The sequence below is a fragment of the Limanda limanda genome, chromosome 15, assembly GCF_963576545.1.
Source record: "Limanda limanda chromosome 15, fLimLim1.1, whole genome shotgun sequence".
NCBI lineage: Eukaryota > Metazoa > Chordata > Actinopteri > Pleuronectiformes > Pleuronectidae > Limanda > Limanda limanda.
In genome coordinates, this window is record NC_083650.1 from 19914435 (window position 1) to 19935498 (window position 21064).

Here is a 21064-nt window from a genome sequence, read left to right on the forward strand (position 1 = left end):
CAAGTGATTCTCCAAAATTATGACAGAAGCGCGTGTCCAGCAAGCAAATATTTACATAGATAACTTCTGGATAAAGCTCAGAGCGTTTCTGTTGGTACGTTTCCTTCTTGTCCTAGCTGTTGTGCCTTTTTAAGTCAAACATTGAACAAACAACTGAAACATGCTAGAGCACAAAACCCTTCTTTTATGTTTAGTCTCTGTCCTTCATTATTTATACTTGACATAAAAAAAATGGGCCTGATCCATCCACTTTGAAAACCTTTCAATAGCTGACTGCTTTTCACTGTCCATCTCCCCAAGTTCTGTTACTGTCTAACAGTTTTTTTGGAAACACACTGTATCTAGGTTACAGATGGTTACTATGGGCTCTCAGGGCGAGTAGACAGTAAGAGAACGCCTATTGGGTGTGTTACATGGGACACACTTTGTTCTCTGGGATGGGCAGCTGGGCAAACGAGCCGCAGTCGGTCGGGGAATCGTCAGACCTGGGTGATGCATTGCCGCTCAAAGGGATGCGGGCTGCTATTGCTGACATTTCTCCTGTTTGACTCTCTGCGGTAATTCCTGGTCGCTCCGAGGTCTGGTTTATGTTGCTGTCGGGAATGGTCCCCATGCCGGTGAAGAGCTGGATCAGGCACTTCCGGAACTGGGCAGAAAGAATGTGGATTATGAACAATGAGATTGAAACACGTTAGAAATAATTTGTGATCACAATATTTTAGGTATGTTTAAAGCACATACAACAGTCAGTTTTAGTTAATCAGAACTTGAGCTTATGCTTCTGCGCTAGAGATGTTCCTATACTGATACCAGCATCGGAAACACTTCCAATACATGGAAATGAACGCAAATTTATTTACAGTAGAAACCGCTTATAGTGATCACGTTTTTCCCGGGCCAAAATAATAACCATAAGCTGTTAATTGCCTAGCCTCTGTACAATAGTCCTGGAACTTGAGGGAAAGGTTACATTGCGCACTCACGCATGCTTGCGCGCGCGCGCACACACACACACACACACACACACACACACACACACACACACACACACACACACACACACACACACACACACACACACACACACACACACACACACACACACACACACACACACACACACACACACACACACACACACACACACACACACACACACACACACACACACACACACACACACCTGCTCATTTCTCTCTCTCTCTCGGACACACTCACACACACACACACACACACACACACACACACACACACACACACACACACACACACACACACACACACACACACACCTGCTCATTTCTCTCTCTCTCTCGGACACACTCACAGACTCAGCCGATGTCTCTGACCATTTTCAACATTGATTTGTTGAAATAACATCACAATATCAACACCGGTCATCATAATATGTTTGTCCCAAACTCTTTGATCCATAAAGATGGCTTATCACAATGTCCATGATCACTATACCTGGTTTCTACTGTATTAAAATACTTGATATTGTACATTTTTTTGAAGGCACCGGTATCGGATTGGTACTCAGTATTGGCCGATAAGTCCAGGTGTCTGAACCTGTACCAGTACATCTTTAGTCTGTGCATTAAGCATGCAGAGCTTTGATTAACTTGGGTGATTAGTATCATTTATCATTCCTGAAAAAATAAATCGCACATCACAATTAATAATATTACACAACATGTAGTTCTGTCTGCACTGTCCTCTCTGACACAAAAACACAATAGGCAGTGACAATGATTCCCTGTCTAAAGCTGTTCTCGGAAGAAGACAGCCATTGTCAAGTGGTCCTCACTAATAGCCCCACAATCATTTGTTTCCACATTACTTTTAATCTAAAAAACACTAATTGACCTTTATCCGTGCTGAAGTCCCCACTCTGTAAAGCCCCGGGGGAAAATCCTGATTCCTGACCCTTAGTGACCTGTCTAATTCAACATGCAAGCCTCCAAACTGCTCCCCTCAAGCCAGTAATCATTTTCAAAGTGTTGCATTAACTCCTCTGTTACCCTCATGAAAACAAGCAGAGGGGTACTTAGATCACTCTTGGACCATAAATGTGATGTTAAACCTCTAACATCTCCTACTTCGTAAACCTTTGAATAACAGCTTTATAAAAAGACTCCTGCACAGAGAACACGGTCGTAAATATGAAAGGTGGTGATATTAATGTGAAACTCGAAAAGGATGCAGTGCAGTAGTTGCCACCAGTACAAACTAAAGAGAAATAAAGGATCACTATAATTTGACAAAACCTTCACTATTAGAATCATAACCGTAAATCTGCATTTGTTGACACACTGTATGACCTTCTAATGTTGACAACGGCCAATTTACACAGAATGTGGAGACGTATTCACTCTTTTTTGCTCTGGTTTGGTCTCCACTCACCCCTGAAGAAGGTGTCAGTCTCTTTAGTGGCTGTTACCCAGCAGCAGGAAATCAGTATCATATACAAATCAATTTATACATTTTCTAAGAATTTCTTTATTTTGTCACATGCTCTATTTTTAGGCATTTTGCGTCTGTTGATGTTGATCCGATGGTGAAGCACCAAGGAATCTGATCCTCAAGTGACATGGGTTTTAAAGAATACTATTAGAAGTAAACAGCTTGTTTCTAAAAGAACTCCTTTACCTTTGACCTTTTGACCCAGAAAATCCTCGGATATTGCTACTTCAAGTAGCTGTGGTCATGCATCATGGAAATCCCCTGATACTCTGGTTCCCCTCGCCTTGTTACGTTACTCACAGGCCCTGTTCAGACCGGACGTCAACATCCGTCTCAAGTGACCTGATCATAAGTTGACAACTCAAGTGTTAATGCCAGATATGAAGAGAGTCAAAGAGATGGAAAGGAGTATTGCGATCATGCACTAGATGTCAGGTGACCTCCATGAGCACCAGCAGATTGATTGAAGCAGCAGGGGCTCTGTATAACCCAGAACCCGTCCTTATTTACATCAAGTGGCTGTCTTAGTGGATGACCCATTTAAAAGTGAGTGCAACTCAGAAGTGGGGCAGTCAGATGGACATGCAGATTCTGTCCTGCTCCCTGGAAAGAGGGGTGTTAATATGGCAGTTTGCCAAGCACATATACAGTGCATGTACTGTAGCTGGACTCTAAAAATAGATTGCTCTAAAACTGTAGTGTGGGCAAGTCTCACATACATACATGTTAATCATAACTGGCTTTGACAGTTAGAATGTTCTCTATTCTGACAGGAACGTATAGAATCCTATTGAAACAAATAAAACCAGGCATGCACGGTGAAAACTTGCCACCGACAGTGGAGCAACGTGTGAATGGTGAGTAATACATGTGAACATGAAAAGGTCATTAACAACTTGCAGGAGACTTCAAGAGGGTTTCCGTGTGAACTTTGAACAACGGTGGTGCCAAACTGCAGCGAAAGGTAAAGTGAAACTGATGTGACATCTGTAAATTGGACACAGCATGTTTACCAGAGACACAACAACAGCACTAAGACAGTGGCTCCGGTCTTCTAGGAGCAGGCAGACCCGCAGGGCATCACAGTTTAGCTTGAGGACACTGTGAGCTCTATCTCTGCACACAACGACTGTTTGGCAGTGGAGCAGCGAGTGACTGTTTGCACGAGTATCGCTCTGTTCATCTTAATACATAAACCTTAACCTAATTGCTTGTAAACATACTAAGCCAGATGTTAGTCTTTACTACATAAACCAGACCACAGACCCCCATTTGACAAGATGTTTGGTTTTAGTTGTTGGACTTCAGGAGTTGTATGAAATTTACATATGGATGAAATTATTGTGAAAATAAATTCACTCCTAGCGGTCCCCGTGGAGTTTTTTTCTTTATTTTAGATATTGGTATCCACAGTTAATGAATCTGTAATCACCATTGGGAGCTCACAGCAGAAAAAATAATTACATTTATTCTAAATAAGGAATGATTGTTTTACAGGGAAGGTACCAAAACAATTGCTCTGTGGTTACATGATCAAAAGTGACTCAAATGGAATCTAGAAACATATGGACAGCCCCATTATATTTGCACTGTCAACAATGATTACCTAGAGCGAGAGTCTCAGCAAGACTGAGACAAAGAGCGAGACAGTGTAATACAAAATTAAACAAGGTGGATAGCACTAAAAACATGTCAGCATGCGCCCTTTCACATACCATAGGTAGCTAATGTATTTCTTAACAACGAAAGCATACTTGGACAGTTTTACCTTATTCACACTATGCATTATTTAGATTATTTAGCTGACAGACATAACCCAAAAAGACAATCGTTTCAGTATTCTGCAGCAGCTTTCATCTGTTGCACACATGCTGTGATGTGTCTCAACCGTGGCAGAGGAAGGAATTTCGCCACCTGCCATACTCTGCTGAGACTAGACTTATACAGCAGTGAGCACACTAGGTCCTACTGCGGACTGAATAGAAAGTTACCTGTTTGTTCATGTAGACGTAGATGATTGGGTTGTAGACAGCAGCTGTCTTGGAAAAGAAGGCGGGGACAGAGGCCAGCCTGGGATCGATTTGGATGGTCGGATGAATGGTGACCAGGAGGGCGAAGGCTGCGTACGGCGTCCAGCCCACCATGAATGCAACGATCATCACCACCACCATACGGGTCACCTGTCGCTCCGGCTTCTTAGCGGTGGCCAGACGACCATGAGACACCTTGAGGAAACACAAAACCATGACTATCCCAACAGCACTTTCTAACTTACTCAACACTTCAGCTCTTAGGATTCAATAGACATAGCCGTTTCAAGGCTGACACAACATTAAATATCCATCTCTCAATCTATTAATTACATGAAAACTCTATTTGGAATTCAGGTCAAGAACTATTCATCTTATCAGCTTGCCATGTGTATAAATAAGAGCCCAAGAAAGTGCAATCTAATTTGGTACGAGTTGGACGCACATAATAATAAGATTTGAATAAACAGACGTCCAGGGCTCTGTAGCAGCGGTGCATGGCACTCATCGATGCAAGTGACGTTCACAACAACTGCAACAACTCAGTCCCAGTTCAGTTTTGAGCCTTTGTAACAGCTCGACCACAAACTCAGACATTGGAAGTACGTGTGCAGAGGATGCGACAGCTGCCTCGACAGTTTCCTTTTATGTTTTTTACTTCTTTTAAATGAAGAATAGGTGCTTACATCTATCCTATACATTTTTGTACAACATGAATATCATATTCTTTGATACCTTTGTGTCAGGGTATATTAAGAGTCTCCAAATCTGTATTCTACTATAGCTGACAATTACTCTCAAAACAAACTACTCAGGTAAAGTTCAAAGTTAAAAAACAAACAAAAAACATTGGAAATTGAGTATAATCAATTCAGCTGATGAAGATGTTTAAAGCCTATTGTTTGCATTGCTTCTTCACAGTCTAAATCTTTTTATCATACAACTTGAATGGAAGTGTTTCTGCCAGACTGCAAACTGGTGTAAGTGTAATGCAGGCTGCTCAACAACACGGCCACCAGCAGCAAAGCTCCACTGGATTTGAGTTAAAATCCATGAAGGCTCATTTCAGCCAATGCAGGCCGACTGCACGGCAGATAGACTGGTTGTAATGAAGGTATAAATGGCTTTAAGGCAAAATGTGGCCCAGTAGAAACACAGCAGAGGACGACTCTCTCACAAAACAAAACAAAACTCAAACAAATGCTGGTATACATATGTACAGTGATGGAAATTAGACTAACTGGTGCCGACAGACAATAACAAAGAGTGACAAAAAACATCTCATGTCCAATCTTCCTTGCAGCCACTAGGGTGGAGTGTTTTGAGGTAAAAACTATATCTACACTCACATTGGAGCAGAATTTGATTTATATTACCCCCACAATGTTTGAGTAATTTCATAACAATGCAGTCTTTGTAAATATGCTTTATCCAAAGCAACTTACAATAATTATCATATAATGTGATGTAAAGCCTTGGGTCTATTTATAGCTCAGTGTAGTCACCACTCTGTATGTAAAGAACAGTGCTGTCCAGGAAGGGAAAGAGATAAGTATCCAACAGGTAAAGCAGCCAGCAGCCCCCAAGAAAACACATCCAACATCCCTGAGCACATCACACTAAAAGCTCCATTTTAGCCATACTAATGTTTTAATGTTTTTAATTTTTTTATGCAGTCAGTGAATTTACAAAGAGGACAACTCTACAGAGCCACTCTCTAAACTGGCCAGCACTGTTTAATTGTTGGTGATAAAGCTCCTAGTGAACCACTCAGTCCACTTAATGAACTAGACAGGCATTCAGTAGAGGACTGAGTCGAGGCCAAACCATCCTAGACGTCTCACTCTTATAATGGAAAATAAAGGAAAAAATTCAAACACCATATACACCAGAGAAACAGACATGCTTCACAAATCTTCTACCTCTTTCTGCACTAAAGTGTAATGGTTTTCTCTCTGGCCTTACGCCCCATCCCTCCAACATGTTGGTGCAAATCAGTTCAGCACATTTTGCAAAATCCTCCTTGCGAAGACATGGGTGAAACCATAACTTCCTTTGTGGAGGTAACGATATAGACAGGAATCCAGAGAATGCCCGGTGCAAGTCTGAACGCAGCTTGTGGGTCCATTGACAGTGGGTCACCATAAAAATGTTCATTCGGTTAATTAAATTAAAGGTAGGTTTAATTTGTCCTCATTTGGACTTCCAGCCTCGTAACAATCATGAAACAAACCTTATGTCACATTAAATGGCTCCAATGTGCAATCTGGGCGTTTTTTAAGACCATCAATGAACATTTGGTCTCCACTGGCAGATATTAGGATGAGTGAATGAGTTATTGAGTTGACAAAATGAAAACCAGTAAACTCACGGGAAGAGCATTTATACATTTGTCAGCTGCAGCTATTCAGTATTTCAAATCCACATGACTGAAAATACAGGTCGTTTACTTTATCAGAGAAAATGTGTCTTTAAAAACATTGAGAGAAATGTAATTAATCTAAAAGCATAGAGTCTTGTGAAATAAACTGCAGAAATGTGTTAAAGTGTGAACTGACCTTCCTGAGCTTGCGGAGGAGTTTCCCGTAGCAGAAGAATATCACTCCGAGAGGGAAAATGAAACAGGTGGTGAAGAAAGTGATGATGTAGCTGTGAGCCGTCATGCTGCTGGAATACCTGGTCAGACACAAGAACAGGGACACAGACAGTCACTGTGTGTGTGTGTGTGTGTGTGTGTGTGTGCGATCACAACATAAATATTTTAATAAATAATGTTTACTAAACAGATATGTAGCCTTCTGACTCTGACTGTCATCTCTTGATTTTGATGAGGACGTTTCCATCAAGTCGCATAAGATCGATACCAAATTGTCTCTTAAGAACAAAGTGGCCCATAATGTCCCGGCTATGAAATGCCATTTTTTTATTCAGAGGCTTTTATCTAGCTGGAGAGGTGATGACAGCTTTGCACCTCATTTGAACTTAATTTAACAAAAGGACATATCACAGCTGAGACAAATGTCTGTGGCACAATTAGGGGCCTGAGGCCTGTAATTTAGTCTAATTATGTTATTTTCATTAGAATACCTACAACCGTCATAAAAAAAGCCCCCAGAATCATTTTGTAAAGAGTGTGTGTGTGTGTGTGATGCACGCATGCACCTTAATCCTTCTTGAACCAGGGAAGTGTGGCTGAGCACACATTTATGATGCTGCATCTCACACCTCATTCTGTCATGTGTCATATACTGTATGTTAAATAATAATTCAATATGAATAATTGTTTGCACAGTTCGATAAAAAATACTAAACAAAAAAAACATGCAGGTGAGCAAGCAGGATTATACTGTTAGTTACAAAAGAGAAACTCTAAACACCACATGCATTTGGGTGTTGATGTCAAAACCATCTATTTGATTCTGATTGAACCATAATTTACTGAATGAACGTCATGCTTTAGTGAAGAAATCTCAAAACTAGAAATTGAGACCATGAACTCTTTAGGAAAAAATCTTTACTGACGTTATAAATCAGGTGAGAACTCCAGTGGAGTGGCCCTCTGCTGGTCATTTGAGAGAACAAACATTTCAGGCACAATTGGCTTCACTTTCCGGACCTGGAGTCTACATTCCTCATTGCTCATCTGGATTCTAATGGCACCCTTTACTCCCTTTATTCTCTGTAGTTTTATTAAAAATGATTATAGTATTTCAGTGGCAATCTGAGAACATTTGCTTTATTTCTCTGCTCCCTTAAATGTTGCCTTCATACACTTTTTTCCCAGCAGCTCCACCTTTTGATAAGGAGGCTAAAGTGCTTTGTGATTCAGGAACTTAATGAGCCGCTACTGTCTGTGTACAGCATTTACATAATCTCCGACAGCGCTGTCTCCAGCTGGACTGTCATGTTTGACGAAGTGCATAACATGAACCTGTCCCGACAAATCTGTCAGAAAAATTCCCAGAAAATATAATTAGTTTAAAGAAGAAGTCTTCCCACCACCGGCTGCTGTGCCCCTGTTCAACATCTTCCCGCATGACTGACGGAATCTGCTCATTTACACTGCAGAGCTCAGAGCTGCTTCACATCTCAAAGTCAACACTTGGGTTTCAGGTCCTTTTTTAATACCATCACCAGGAGCCTGCAAAAAATGTTTAAGATTATTTATTCTAGGTGAACAAACATATGTTCAATTACCTTTAATACTATTTGGCTGCATTAAATCTCACAACAGCCACCGCCTGTGTTGTGTCATGAACGTGCTCAGCTTTTTGGTGAACCGAAAGGATCAAAGGATCAAGGATCAAAACTGCTGAACTTGAGCGTTGTACACTCTCATAATAAATGAAAGATTTAAAGATAATGTGTACTTTTAGAGTGATTATTACCTATGAAATCATGTGATTGTGTAGCCCAAAACATATTATAATATATAGCACAACATCTGAACAGTATCTCTGTCATATTTTAGTCTTATAAGTGAAGCAGGGCAAAGTTGAAGGTTTTAATAGGGACCAACCGCGGGAAGAACTCAATTTCCTATATGTTATCTTGTCACTGTCTAATGTCGACAGGGAACCAGGTGGGTTTCAAGCGGTTACATTATAAAATCATAACAGCGATAACTACATTTGAATCTTTATGAACTTAACTTTTGTTTTTAACTGTAAAATTGCACAACACTAGCCACCATCCTCACTTCTTACAGAAACAGGAGAAGCAGTGAACAGAGTGGTTTTAGAAAGTTCACACCCCTTCACTTTTTGCAAGTTTTATGTGTCTGTGTGTGTGTGTGTGTGTGTGTTGTGAGTTTCTCAGTCATGGTGTTTCTAAGTGCGACATGTAGCTAACTGGACTTGCTGGGGGATCTTGAACACGTTTCACCTCCTATTTCGTAGAACGGTCACCAAAAAGAAGAGGTGGTCCACAACACCGCCCATCAGCCACTTACAATTCAGTCCTGCGAACCCGGCCCAGGCAGCTTAACACCCATTCATACTACCACTCATGTGACCCTAACAACTCACATGTGATCTCCACAGAGATCAGCACGGCAGGTTTTGTGTTTTTTTCCCCCAAAGAAAATCTCTGTATTGAACTGCTTTCACCCTTCACTCATATCTCTTTTCACGGGTCTCCCTGTCATCGCCTCTGATTGGACTTCAGTTTGTTTTTTGTCCTGTCAAAGTGTGTAGAGGCACCTTATATACACACACTCACAGAAGTGAGCATCCATAGGCTCAAGGTCTCGACTCATCTCAGGGATGAATGAAGAAAAGAGGAAGCATCTGACACAGCACAGGATCTAATTAGTTTATAATACCTTTTAATAGACTACAAGTAAATGTTTCTACAACTAAGAACTAAGAACATATTTTTCCCTTTGTCCTTCATGCAATTGTATCCATTAAAAAAATGGAATGACCCTCAGCAGGTTCAACAGTCATCTTATAAAACCACATTTAAATTCACTAGATCTGGATTTTGATTTAGAGCTGCACAACATTTCACAAACTCAAAATTATCAGTCGCCTAAACATCCCTGATATTGTATGCCTATCATATGCGTGAATCCATGAACCCATGAATTAGTCTTTGAAAAATAAAAAAAATGTTGAAATGTTAAAGACGGATTAGCCTGCACACCAAGTGGTTATTACCCAAGAAGCTGCAACAAAGCAGCTGGATCAAACCACAGAATGACGCAGGTGAGGTAATTCTACTGTTATCACAGTAGATGAATACACTCATACAACCACAACCACAACTTGGAGGTGTAAACACCGAAGTATCAAAGTCACTTCACAGAGAAATGCATGCAGGCCACATTCAGACACTAAGAGCTTATGGCAGTAAGCGATTACGCTGGTGCTGCCAGTGCTGGAACCAAATTATAATTTGTCTGAAAAAAAAATGTCTGAGAACTGCTTGCGTTAGATAATCCCTTTGTTTCTGATATGAAATCTCAGCGCTAATTCTATTTGTTACTACTTGGTATTTTCTTTCCGTACCCAGAAGAAATTGTGGTAGGCTGGCGGAGGATGAGTTAAAGGGAATCATAGGATGTTCTTTTTAAACATCCAAACCACATTACACTAATGTTGATGTAACTTTTAGGTAACAGTGTGGCAATTTTTTTTGTTGATAGGCGATTGGTCGGAATGAGTGCAAGATTATTTCAGCTCGACTACAGCTTCTGCTCTACAACGATCTAACGACACAGATTGGGTGGCTCCGTTTGTAAAAAGCGAGTTTGTGATCTTTTTAAAAAAAACACAGTTAGTCTACTGGACCTTAGGTTTGGTACAAACACGTAAAAAGTGTCTTTATATGATAACTTAATACAATGGAATCGTGGAAAAGATGGTGACAGCCTGTTCTTAGAAGAGATAAATATTATAAATGAATGATGTCAAAATAAGACAGAAATAAAATAACATTTTATTGTTGTTGACTAAACTGAATTAGGATAAATTGAATTATTAAAATGTGACAGACACCACATTTTTAATATTGAACAAAATCATCTGTAATAGTTCACACTGCACCTCCTGCAGTCCAGACTGAGCTCCACCATATCAAACCACAGTTTCCATTTGGCTTCAGAGATGCTGCCAGTTGTTTTCTCACTTTTGTCCTTATTCATTTCTTATATATAATGTGCGCTAGAGTTTCTGAGCAGCTCCAGGATTTTGAGATGAAATTTCCATCTGTGTTTTTGTAATAAATGTCTTACACAATAGCTAAGCATGCAGGGAATTGGGTTAGGGTTAGGGTTAGGAGTCAACCGTACACTGGTGGTGATTGTATCCCAACCCCTCAGCAAGGATGCAGCCACCTACTGATAATCCACTGACACCAACTTCACCATGCAAAATCCTTCCAGTTATGTTTTTTTGCTGCATATTCACATGTAGCCTCTGCCAAAATGATGCACACAGATGAAGCATTTAAAATGCATCAGTTTGTGCGTGTGGCGACGCTCCTCACACACCTGTGCTGTTTGAGCTCCGGCTGTTAACCAAATGTTCTGACAGAGCTCACGCTGTGTGCAGCCAGAGGTGGATTGGGTCATCTATGAGATCCCACATGGAGTATCTCCATAAGGTGATCTCTTAATTGTGTAGTCTGGAGCATTCGTTCCTCCCCTGTGTGCTTCATTGGAGTAATGGTGCCTTTAGAGGGCTTGAGGCCAACTCTCAGCCCCCTATCTGCTTGATTTTGATCAAAGCAGCTAAATAGCATTACCCAGATGGCACCCGGAGGGCCAAGGTTACAGCCAACTAGTTTCTTGATTCCGTCCATGAGACACATTCACACAGGTTGAGCTAATACAGTTGAAGCAACATTGTATATCTGAGCCACAGGCTCAACAGAGAATGTCTTTGACCTTTATCTGTTTGTGTGTGAGGTGTGTGGGGAGGGAAATAATGAATGCATGGCTCTTCTGGGTTTGAGGTTGGGTGAAGCACCAGGTTTAAAATAAGTTTAAAGTCCAGTACAAACATGGCAATAAACAAATAAATGAGCTTAATGTTGGCGCTAATTTTACAAAGACTGGATCCCTTTCTGTTTGATCAATGCCTAGATCGTAACAGAATAAATTAATTTTCATTACTGCTCATTTTAGAAAGGTCATTACCAGGAAACATGTTCAAGCAGACTATGACTCATGCTTCAAGCAGCTATTGCTGGTGCAGTGGATCTAAGATTTGTTCTGATCAAGGGCAATAAAGGCGCCATCATTTAAACAGAGGGGCTTTGTTTACAGTTAGCTCTATAGCTTTGAGCAAATCCACAAATCATTGTATGTTTGTTGATATTTGTTACTTGTTCAATCACATTGTGTACTTCAGGAAAGAAATTATTTACAGATTGTCATATTTACTGTTGGTAAGTGACTAGCTTATATTAAAAAAAAAAACGATTGACTGCACAGGGACACTTCAGGGGCCAATCAGATTGCAGCTGTGCTCAGGCCCCTATGGCCTTGCCCCTGGGTAGTGTTAGCGACAAGGCTACAGCTAGCAGCACACTGCTGTCCACAACAAGAAACAAATCAGAAGTTGATTTAGTGATGTTGATCTCAGCGCTATGATTAAATCATCCTGTTCTGTTAATACAAAGGCAGATTCTGTAGCTTTAGATCAGTCAAGCCAAATAGGTTTTTACGATAGACCATAAAAGAAATGTATTCATAGTTTTTACCATTCCTGTCAGCCCTCCCTCTCTGAGTGTATCTTATAAGAGGTGCTGTGAGTGTGTTCTGGGACTGGGCTCAGGAAGATAGGAAAGCAAAACTTTGTTTCAGAATACATTTTCGAAAAGCACATTTTCTTCTCCGTCAGGACACAATTTAAGATTAAAAATAATGAACTGTAGGTTCTGCCATATGGATGATGTGGCCCATAAATCCTGAAGACAAATTTTCTCAATTACTCCTTGTAGTATTGAGCCATGGGGACAGCTTTCTGCCAGTGTTTTGAGAAGTAAAAATACTGTGTGCAGCCACCTCAATACTGTAAAGGTGAACATAATTTAGTTTGTGCTGATCAAGGCAATAAAAATGATGCCTGAAAGATTCCACAGCAATATGTCTTTCCAGAAACAAAAGAGCCCGGCTGAAATCAATAACCCGCAAACTTCCCTGTCACCAGTTAATTTAGACAATTTCTCAAGTGGTAAGAACAAAAAGAAACAGGGAGATAGAAAAAGTGTGTGTTCTGTGGACTGTCCCTCGTCGTCACTAGGATCAGTGATTGATCCTAGTGAGTTTCAGAGATATAGGGAAAGACGTGTTTTTCTTACCAGTCTGGCTCACAGGTTGTTCCAATCTTGCTCAGGGTGTATCTGTTCCAGCCCAGCACAGGAGGGAAGGTCCAGATGAAGGAGAAGGTCCAGACGAACAGCAGACCCAGGATGGCGTGCTTCGCTTGCAGCCGGATGTTCCCCAGGGGGCGGCAGATCACGAAAAACCGCTCAAAGGACAGAACGGCCAGAGACCACAGGGCAACGATCCCTGAGGCAAACAGCAGGAGGTCAGTGTGTGGAGACTCAGTGAGAAAACAGCCGTAGGAGAAACACCTTCAAGACCCGGAATTAGTTTTTTATTAACTATGAAAATCCATGCTGTCTTTTTATTTGTCATCACACAGTAATACACCTATAGACTATTCTTTCCTGTCATAAGCCAGAATGTTTGAGCACATAATGTCTGTTTTTGCATCTCTTAAGGATTCTCCACACTGTGGTTGTATTTCATCTTTTAGAACTTGTCCAGCTGGGGTTGCCTGCTTTAACACGTCCCCCTTATAACCAAACATATTTCTCAATGTGTGAAAAGAAAATATTTCCGTTCCGAAGTGGACACATTACATGCTGCCTCGTAATAAGCTCAGTTTAATTATGGTAAAAAGCCACTTTCACAGACCCGTTTATTACTGATCTTTCCACACCAAAGACCTGTCAGTGTCTGCCCCCAAGACTCACTATGGGATGTTCACGAATCGCAAATCAAATTTACACCAATACTGCTGTTAATGTTTTTGACCAAATCTGAGCTTTGTAGAAAAAAAGACTCCCCCCAATAAGCTTCACTGTATTAATCAGTAAAGGTGGATGTAAGCAAGCAAAAGACACCTCACTGGCCTATTGGTTACCGATCAACGAGGCTTTCCTCACCCCGATCTCTGACATCAGTAGGTTTCTTCTCAAGCCGCAACCGCTTCTCATCCTAATGACAAGATAATGTTCTCTGTTGCTGTGTGCTGCAGCCGATCTTTGCCCTGACTTATTTGTTTTCATCTACTTCTTGAATCGTTCATAATGGTGTTCGTTGGGGTGGTAATTCAGTGAGTGCAGGATCCCTCATGACAATTCACATCCTTAAGTCAATGTGCCAAGATTAATTCTGTGTCGTGTGGTTTCAGTTTTCCTCCTCTGGCATCAGTATGTTAAGGCGATAACATGTGATACATCGCTTCAGTACATATAATCTGTAATGCGTGTCTGTCTCATTCAAATGCTACAAGTTATTGAAAGTGACTAACTATTACAAGTGAAAGTAATTTGATCATATTTTGATAGAATCATCAAAAAATGATCAAATTCTCCCAAGCATCTGACATAAATGATGGTCTATCCGACAATTTGATGTAATCAAAAAACATCCTGTGACTTCCTGTGTCATTCTCCTGTTGTCGACTTGTCTAAGATGCCAAAATAGGATCGCCCAAACCTTGTTACCAAATCCAATAATGAGCCTGTTTGCCTTGACATAAACAAGTTTCTCTCCTCATGTACTGGAAGTTACTGGATCCCACTTTGAGGACGTCTTTATTCTGTTTGAAATGGGCTGGTAACGTACTTAATGGCCAGTCATGCACCGCAGTGTGTGAGGAAGCTTCATGTGCCGTACTGCATCTAACAACCGTCACGAATGTGGATTTGATTTTCTGCCTTAAGGAATCCCAATGGGCTTTGTGACTGATCCTGAGCTCTGGCTTTTGTACAGACAATGGCAGCACAACAGCAAACATCAGGCTGGCAAGAAAAATCGGATGCAAGGAACTCTGCAGCATAGACTCACAGAAGTTAACAATGAGTCAGAGACTATTTCCACTGTTATCCTCACAACTTGGAACACATTTTACTTTGTACACACACTAAAGTCCATCACCTCAGCCCTCATGCCCTGGTTTCACTTTCCCATGCTAATGCGGATTACAATTACAGAGCTGCATTGTGGGGAATCACCTTAAAAGTGTGAAGCTGGAAAGGATTTACAAAATCTATTCTGTGGATTAAACAAGTTTAACCCTGGAATAGCTTCAGTTATGTTGTGTTGTTGCTGCTCAACTCGGGGATTCGATAATGTTCTTAAAGTCTTAGGTTAGTCTATAGTGTGTTGCATAAATATTTGAAAGAACCCTCTAAGAAACTGATCAGTTTTTCCATTTTGACAACAGCTGTAGTTGGACAGATTTGTAATTTGTATGCCACCTCCCGCTCAGACGTTTTAATTTATGAACAGATGTTTGATTCAGCTGTGATGGAAGCCTGCTGAAGCGTCATGTGGGGATGTCATTAGTCTTACATCTTTGCACTATATCAGCAATGCATTGAAGAAAAAAAGCGGTGAGAAAGTTGTAAAAACCTACCGAAGAAAGTCACAGCAAACCCCTCCAGGATGCAAGCCCACTTCCCAAGGAAGAAATAACCCCTGGAGTTCGTCAGGAAACTTATTACTCCACCGGTGAGGGAGACCAGAAAGTCAGCGATGGCCAGGTTCACTATGATGTAGTTCAGGGGCTGCCGGAGCTGCTTGTACTTGAAAGTGACGAACATGACGAGGAAGTTCTCGCTCAGGGACAGCGAGGTGACCACGAACATGAGCACCGCCAGGATAACGAAGTTCCATGGCGCGATGTTCTTGATGGGTGCATTGAAGGGGTCGTCGGCGGCGGGGAGCTCCGTGGCCACGGTGTGGGACACAGCGTTCACTGACAGGCTCAGAGTATCCATCCTCCCCCCCCCCCCGGACTGTCCTCTACCTGCCTGGTGGTGACCCCTAACCGAGAGAAGAGCCCGTCTGCATCCCAACAACTTCACTTGGAGTCACTCGCAGGGATCCGCGCTCACTGCTCTGCGCACCCCGGAGCATCCTGTGCGCACCGGGACTCTTCTTCCACAAACTTCTGCTGTGCTGGGAATCCGCCTCGGCCGAAGTGCAAAAGAGAAAAGAGAGAGTGCAAAGAGAGAGAGATCCGACAGAAGTTCCCGAGCCGAGCTGCTGGAGAAGCCGGAGTGTGGTGTGCATGGATCGAGCCCTCGCTGCGGGGGGTGCGCAGAGGAGGAGACGTGCTGGAGAGGAGCAGCGCTGGATGCAAAGTGCATGAATGACCGATCAGTGGCATCTTGGAAGCTCTTTTATACTCTGCTGCTCCGGCATCGCCGCCACGCGTCCTGATTCGTGTGCGCATCACCGCCTGACACCACATGCATCCAAGTGCCCGGGCTTTACGCGCGCACACTCCGGCTACACCCGCCAGGTTCAAGCTGGCACCGACCCCCCCACTCCGATATTATCACGAACCAATAATCACCAACGTGAAGTCCAGTGAGTCCCTTGTGTTTAGGCGTCACACACGGACACCTGGTGAATTTGTCTTTTTTAATGCGCAATCATAAATCATGCGTAAATGGATGCACTATTGGCGGATTGGTGGATTCATCAGCATTAAGTACACCAGTGGAGTGCCCGTTCTAATCCTGGATTATTGTTTGTCCCTTGTTGATGCTCTGCAGCTACTAAATAAATGATTCCTTGTCAGAAGTCCTAACTGGCGGCAGTGGACAATGACTGTGGACTATATTGGATCCGATCTTGATGCTGGATCGTGATCTTGCTGGCTGCTGACCAGAGACTATGATTGAAGCAGGACTACTTGACATATAGTATTGACGTTATCCTTCAAAAATGTCCCTCATCGATGCAGCTTAAAAAACTTTAATCCCGATTATGTTTTCTTGCACTTGTGTCCGTCCTGGGAGAGGGATCCCTCACATGTCTCTCTCTGAGGTTTCTACATATTTTTACCTGTTAAAAGGGTTTTTAGTAGTTTTTCCTTACTCTTGTTGAGGGTTAAGGACAGAGGATGTCACACAATGTTAAAGCCCTAGGAGACAAACTGTTATTTGTGAATGTGGGCTATACAAATAAAATTTGATTGATTGAGAAGTGAGTCCTCCTCTAACACTTAAACAATAAAAAGTGACAGTATATTGGTGTGCTTAACATTGTGTAAAGAGCTTTTTATAAACAGCCAAAGGTGCAGAGTGAAGTTAGACAACTTTGTGTTCATCCTACCTGGTTTATCTGCAATGAAAATGTTATTCTCAATGTTTTTCAAAATTAAATTAAATTTTGCGGTATTACTGTTCACGTATATAGGTTATCTATAATTGCAAATTATTTACTCTACTGGTGTTTGTTTTCATAGATGGCATGTCCGCCATTTCAGACAGCTGCTAAACAATTGATTTAATCTTCAGGCCCAAGACTGACACCGTACTAAAGTACACACCAACATGCCACCATATCCACCTGCTCACCAACAGTCCAATGAACTTTAAAAAAGAGACACGCTTTAGAAAACAAAGACCCTAAATTTATCCCATTTTCCAAAATCTCCAAATGTCACTTTTTAGCCAGATGTCCAAAACAGAGAGGAAAAGAAACAGTAACAGCAGCAGCTTATTAGGCGCTCCTGACCCTGAGACATTATTTGCTCAAAGGTCGAACAAAACAGCAACAAGCTGAATGTTGCGGTGATAGTTGTGACGCATGATCAAGCTGCAACTGACCTTCTGGGTTCATCCAGATGCGTTTCAATAATCCTATTTTGCATTTAAAGCCACACAGCCTGAGGATTCTAAAAGGGCCAGACCTTTCGAAAGCAGTTGAAATTTTGCTGTGAATGTATTTCATATCCCACAAACACGTCATGTATATTTCAGGTTCTCCTTTCAAGTTCACTTCGAGCCAGAACTTGAAGGTCATCACGGCGCATAACTTCTACTAAGAGGTGAATTACCATCCCGCTGCCCTCATCATCTCTGCCCAGTCTTTGATCTAGTTCCCTCTTGTGGAAACCAGTGACCATCATATAAATGAACACTTATTGCCTGTGCTGTCTGTCCGGACCTCTGTATGACTGCTTTTGCCTTTGGCAGGTGTTGAAAAGTATCATGCGCAGAGTATAATCTTGTACCTTGGACCAAAAAGATTCAAAAGAGCAGTTTGTGCTCCGACTTTGTCTTTCCGATGTTCTTCACTTTGGCATCATTTACTCTACTGATCCGTATAATTGACATAACTGTTTTACATTAAAAGCTACATGCTGTAATTCAGTGATTTAAATGTCAGAGACTCAAGCACTGACAACATTAAATAAATCAGTAGTGTAGGTTACAAAATTGCATTATTGTCACACATGCAGTTTTTCAACCTTATGTTGACAGACAACACAATCCCACCCCTGTATTATGTGATCCCCAGGCTTACATCAGGGCAGTGACCTATGGAATTGGATGGTCCAGCTGTTTCGCAGAACATTACGATTGGATGGAAACACAAGCCCATGAGGGAAAATCTTGAGAGGCATTGGCAACTGAGGGACAAACCTGAAAGATCATCTTTCCATTCTATTAGAGTGTGGAAGTGCTGACAATGGGAGAAATCCAATGAAAAACAATCGAATCGGATGATTGTTAAAGATTAATTGGTAAAGTTAAACAATTTTTTACCATATTATACTGACACAGACATTCACAGGAGTCACTGGGGCAGATCTCCCTCACGACAAAAACATTCATGAAATCACTTCTTCTTGTTGTCTTCTTCTTGCAAGTTGTCTTCAGAGTAAAAGCACAACATTTGTTTGTGTCTGCATTGCTTCATACTAAGCCAAATTACAAAGCTTTTCCTTTGAAACGTTTTAAATTTGGGTCTGAAGATTGTGTCGATTGCTAAACAGACCTTTGAAATAGTTGACATACAGTGGATGAAATAAATAACACCAGATAAATTATTCAAACTTATATATAAACCACCCACGTGAACAGTAAAAAAGCACGTACATTTTATGAAAAAACTTATTATACAATTTTCATTGCTGATAAACCAGGTAGAATAGAAACACAGTTTTCTAACTCACTCTGCATGATAGACATTACAAAGAGGCAGGTTTAAAACAGCCACTGCACAAATATAATATAATATACTTCTTGACATATTTCATGAGCCCACTCTTGTTGAACAAATTTGTCTCCTTTCGGGCTCCCTGGTTTCTGTAGTTTCTCTCAACCTGAGAGTCTGGAGCGTAAAGGTTGGATAATGCTCTGCTTTCCTGGGGGACAGAAGAAAAACTGACCTCACAGGTTCTGTTTATTTCACCTCCCTTGCTCCCGATCACCTGCAGCGTGCAGAAACACCCTCCAGCTCTGAAGCTTTTGTGCTGGTGTGTGTGAGCTCAGTTGCAATAACATCCTGTGACTTATTTAGGTGAGTTTGGACATGTGCGCTACACACCAGTCGTCCACTCGATGATGGTGTGAAAATACAGAAAACAGTTGAGGGACTTGGCAGCAAATTGTTTTTCTTCAGCTTTCTGAATCTTGACACAAGGATGTACACAGTCTTATCCAGGGATTTGAACTGATCTATAAATCTATACACAAACACACATTTTGAGAATTGTGTATTCTAAAGGCATAGAGGTTGATCTGGATGTTCTCTCACAGACCTGTTTGGTTATTAGAAGTAAAATAAAAGGATTTTGTGTGCAGTGATTTCAAGGGAGCGACCACACAAACAAACATTTCAGCCTCCCTCCAAAACCGAATTCCAATACTATACACATCACACATTTGAGATTTAATACACACTTTGAACATGTGGCTCAGCAGACCTGCATACTGCATGAGGAACCAGGGCAAAGTGTGTGTGTGTGTGTGTGTGTGTGTGTGTGTCACAACTGTTGTAGGTTCTACATTGAGCATTTTAACATCAAATACACATCACTAAATCTGAACAGAAACTGTTAATTTCTCTGGTTTGGTCTGATGTTCACATACTGGTGTGTTATGGAGGCTCATTCCCATGAGGGTATTTATGATTGATTGTCATCCACTAAGAAATAGTGCATTGTGTGTGACACAGATCAGAAGAGTACAGAGTAAATAGTTATGCAACAGAAAACATTTATTTAATTTGAATTCCCACAGCTCTGGTGTTATACATGGCCTTTGTCATAAAACTGTCTGTAAAAATAAAAAAACATTACTTATTTTCACATAAGCTGTTTTCGGACCTTAACTCTGAAAAGTACCCGATTTTCGTCCTTCTTTGAGATCTTTAACAGCATCTTCTACTCTTTTTGATCCTGAGATATTTGTTGTCTTCGAGTTTTGCATCTATTGCATGTTAGAAATGACATCCACATACCCACTGGAATATTTGACTTAAAGGCTGAAAAGGGAAATTTCCCAAAGAAACAACTGACTGACATTCGTTTTCTCAGGCACTTCAGTGAATGTCTGAATGCAACTAAAATTGCAATGGATCTATCAACAAAGACTCCTGTCTTGAATGCATATGAATGCAAAGTCAAGGAGAAACATGATAGGCTGGGGATATATGCAAAAAGGAGCAACACATCAGTGAGGTGCTTCAGTATTCAGAACTTACATTGGTGTTGCTCCTTTGACCATCTGCCTACAAACACTATCAAACAAACTTGAACTCATCCTACAAACATGTACCATTAGAGAAGTTTGTTGCCCAAAAAACCCATTAAACATCCATTATCTAACCACAAAGCATTTGGTGACATGTTCCCTAATTACCATTAACTCAACCTCCAAAGTTAGCCTCAGTGCCATAATACACAACCTAATGAGCAAAACACCCTGCAACCGATATTTAGTCCTGTTTAAATCACACCTTCAGAAGAGGTTGATAGCCACGGACTTGGCTGTGAATGAATAATATCTCATTATGATGGAAG

At 41.3% G+C, this 21064-nt stretch overlaps 1 protein-coding gene across 1 annotated transcript; it reads right to left on the bottom strand.

Annotated features, from left to right (window-relative positions):
* Positions 1–409: 409 nt before the first annotated feature.
* On the bottom strand, positions 410–16019 carry valopa (vertebrate ancient long opsin a). Its single transcript, XM_061087275.1, has 5 exons — positions 15656–16019; positions 13305–13515; positions 7055–7172; positions 4458–4691; positions 410–646 (listed from the first exon to the last, which is right to left on the bottom strand). The coding sequence occupies exons 1-5, from the start codon at positions 16017–16019 to the stop codon at positions 410–412; spliced, it is 1164 nt and encodes a 387-aa protein (XP_060943258.1).
* Between the last annotated feature and the right edge of the window lie 5045 nt (positions 16020–21064).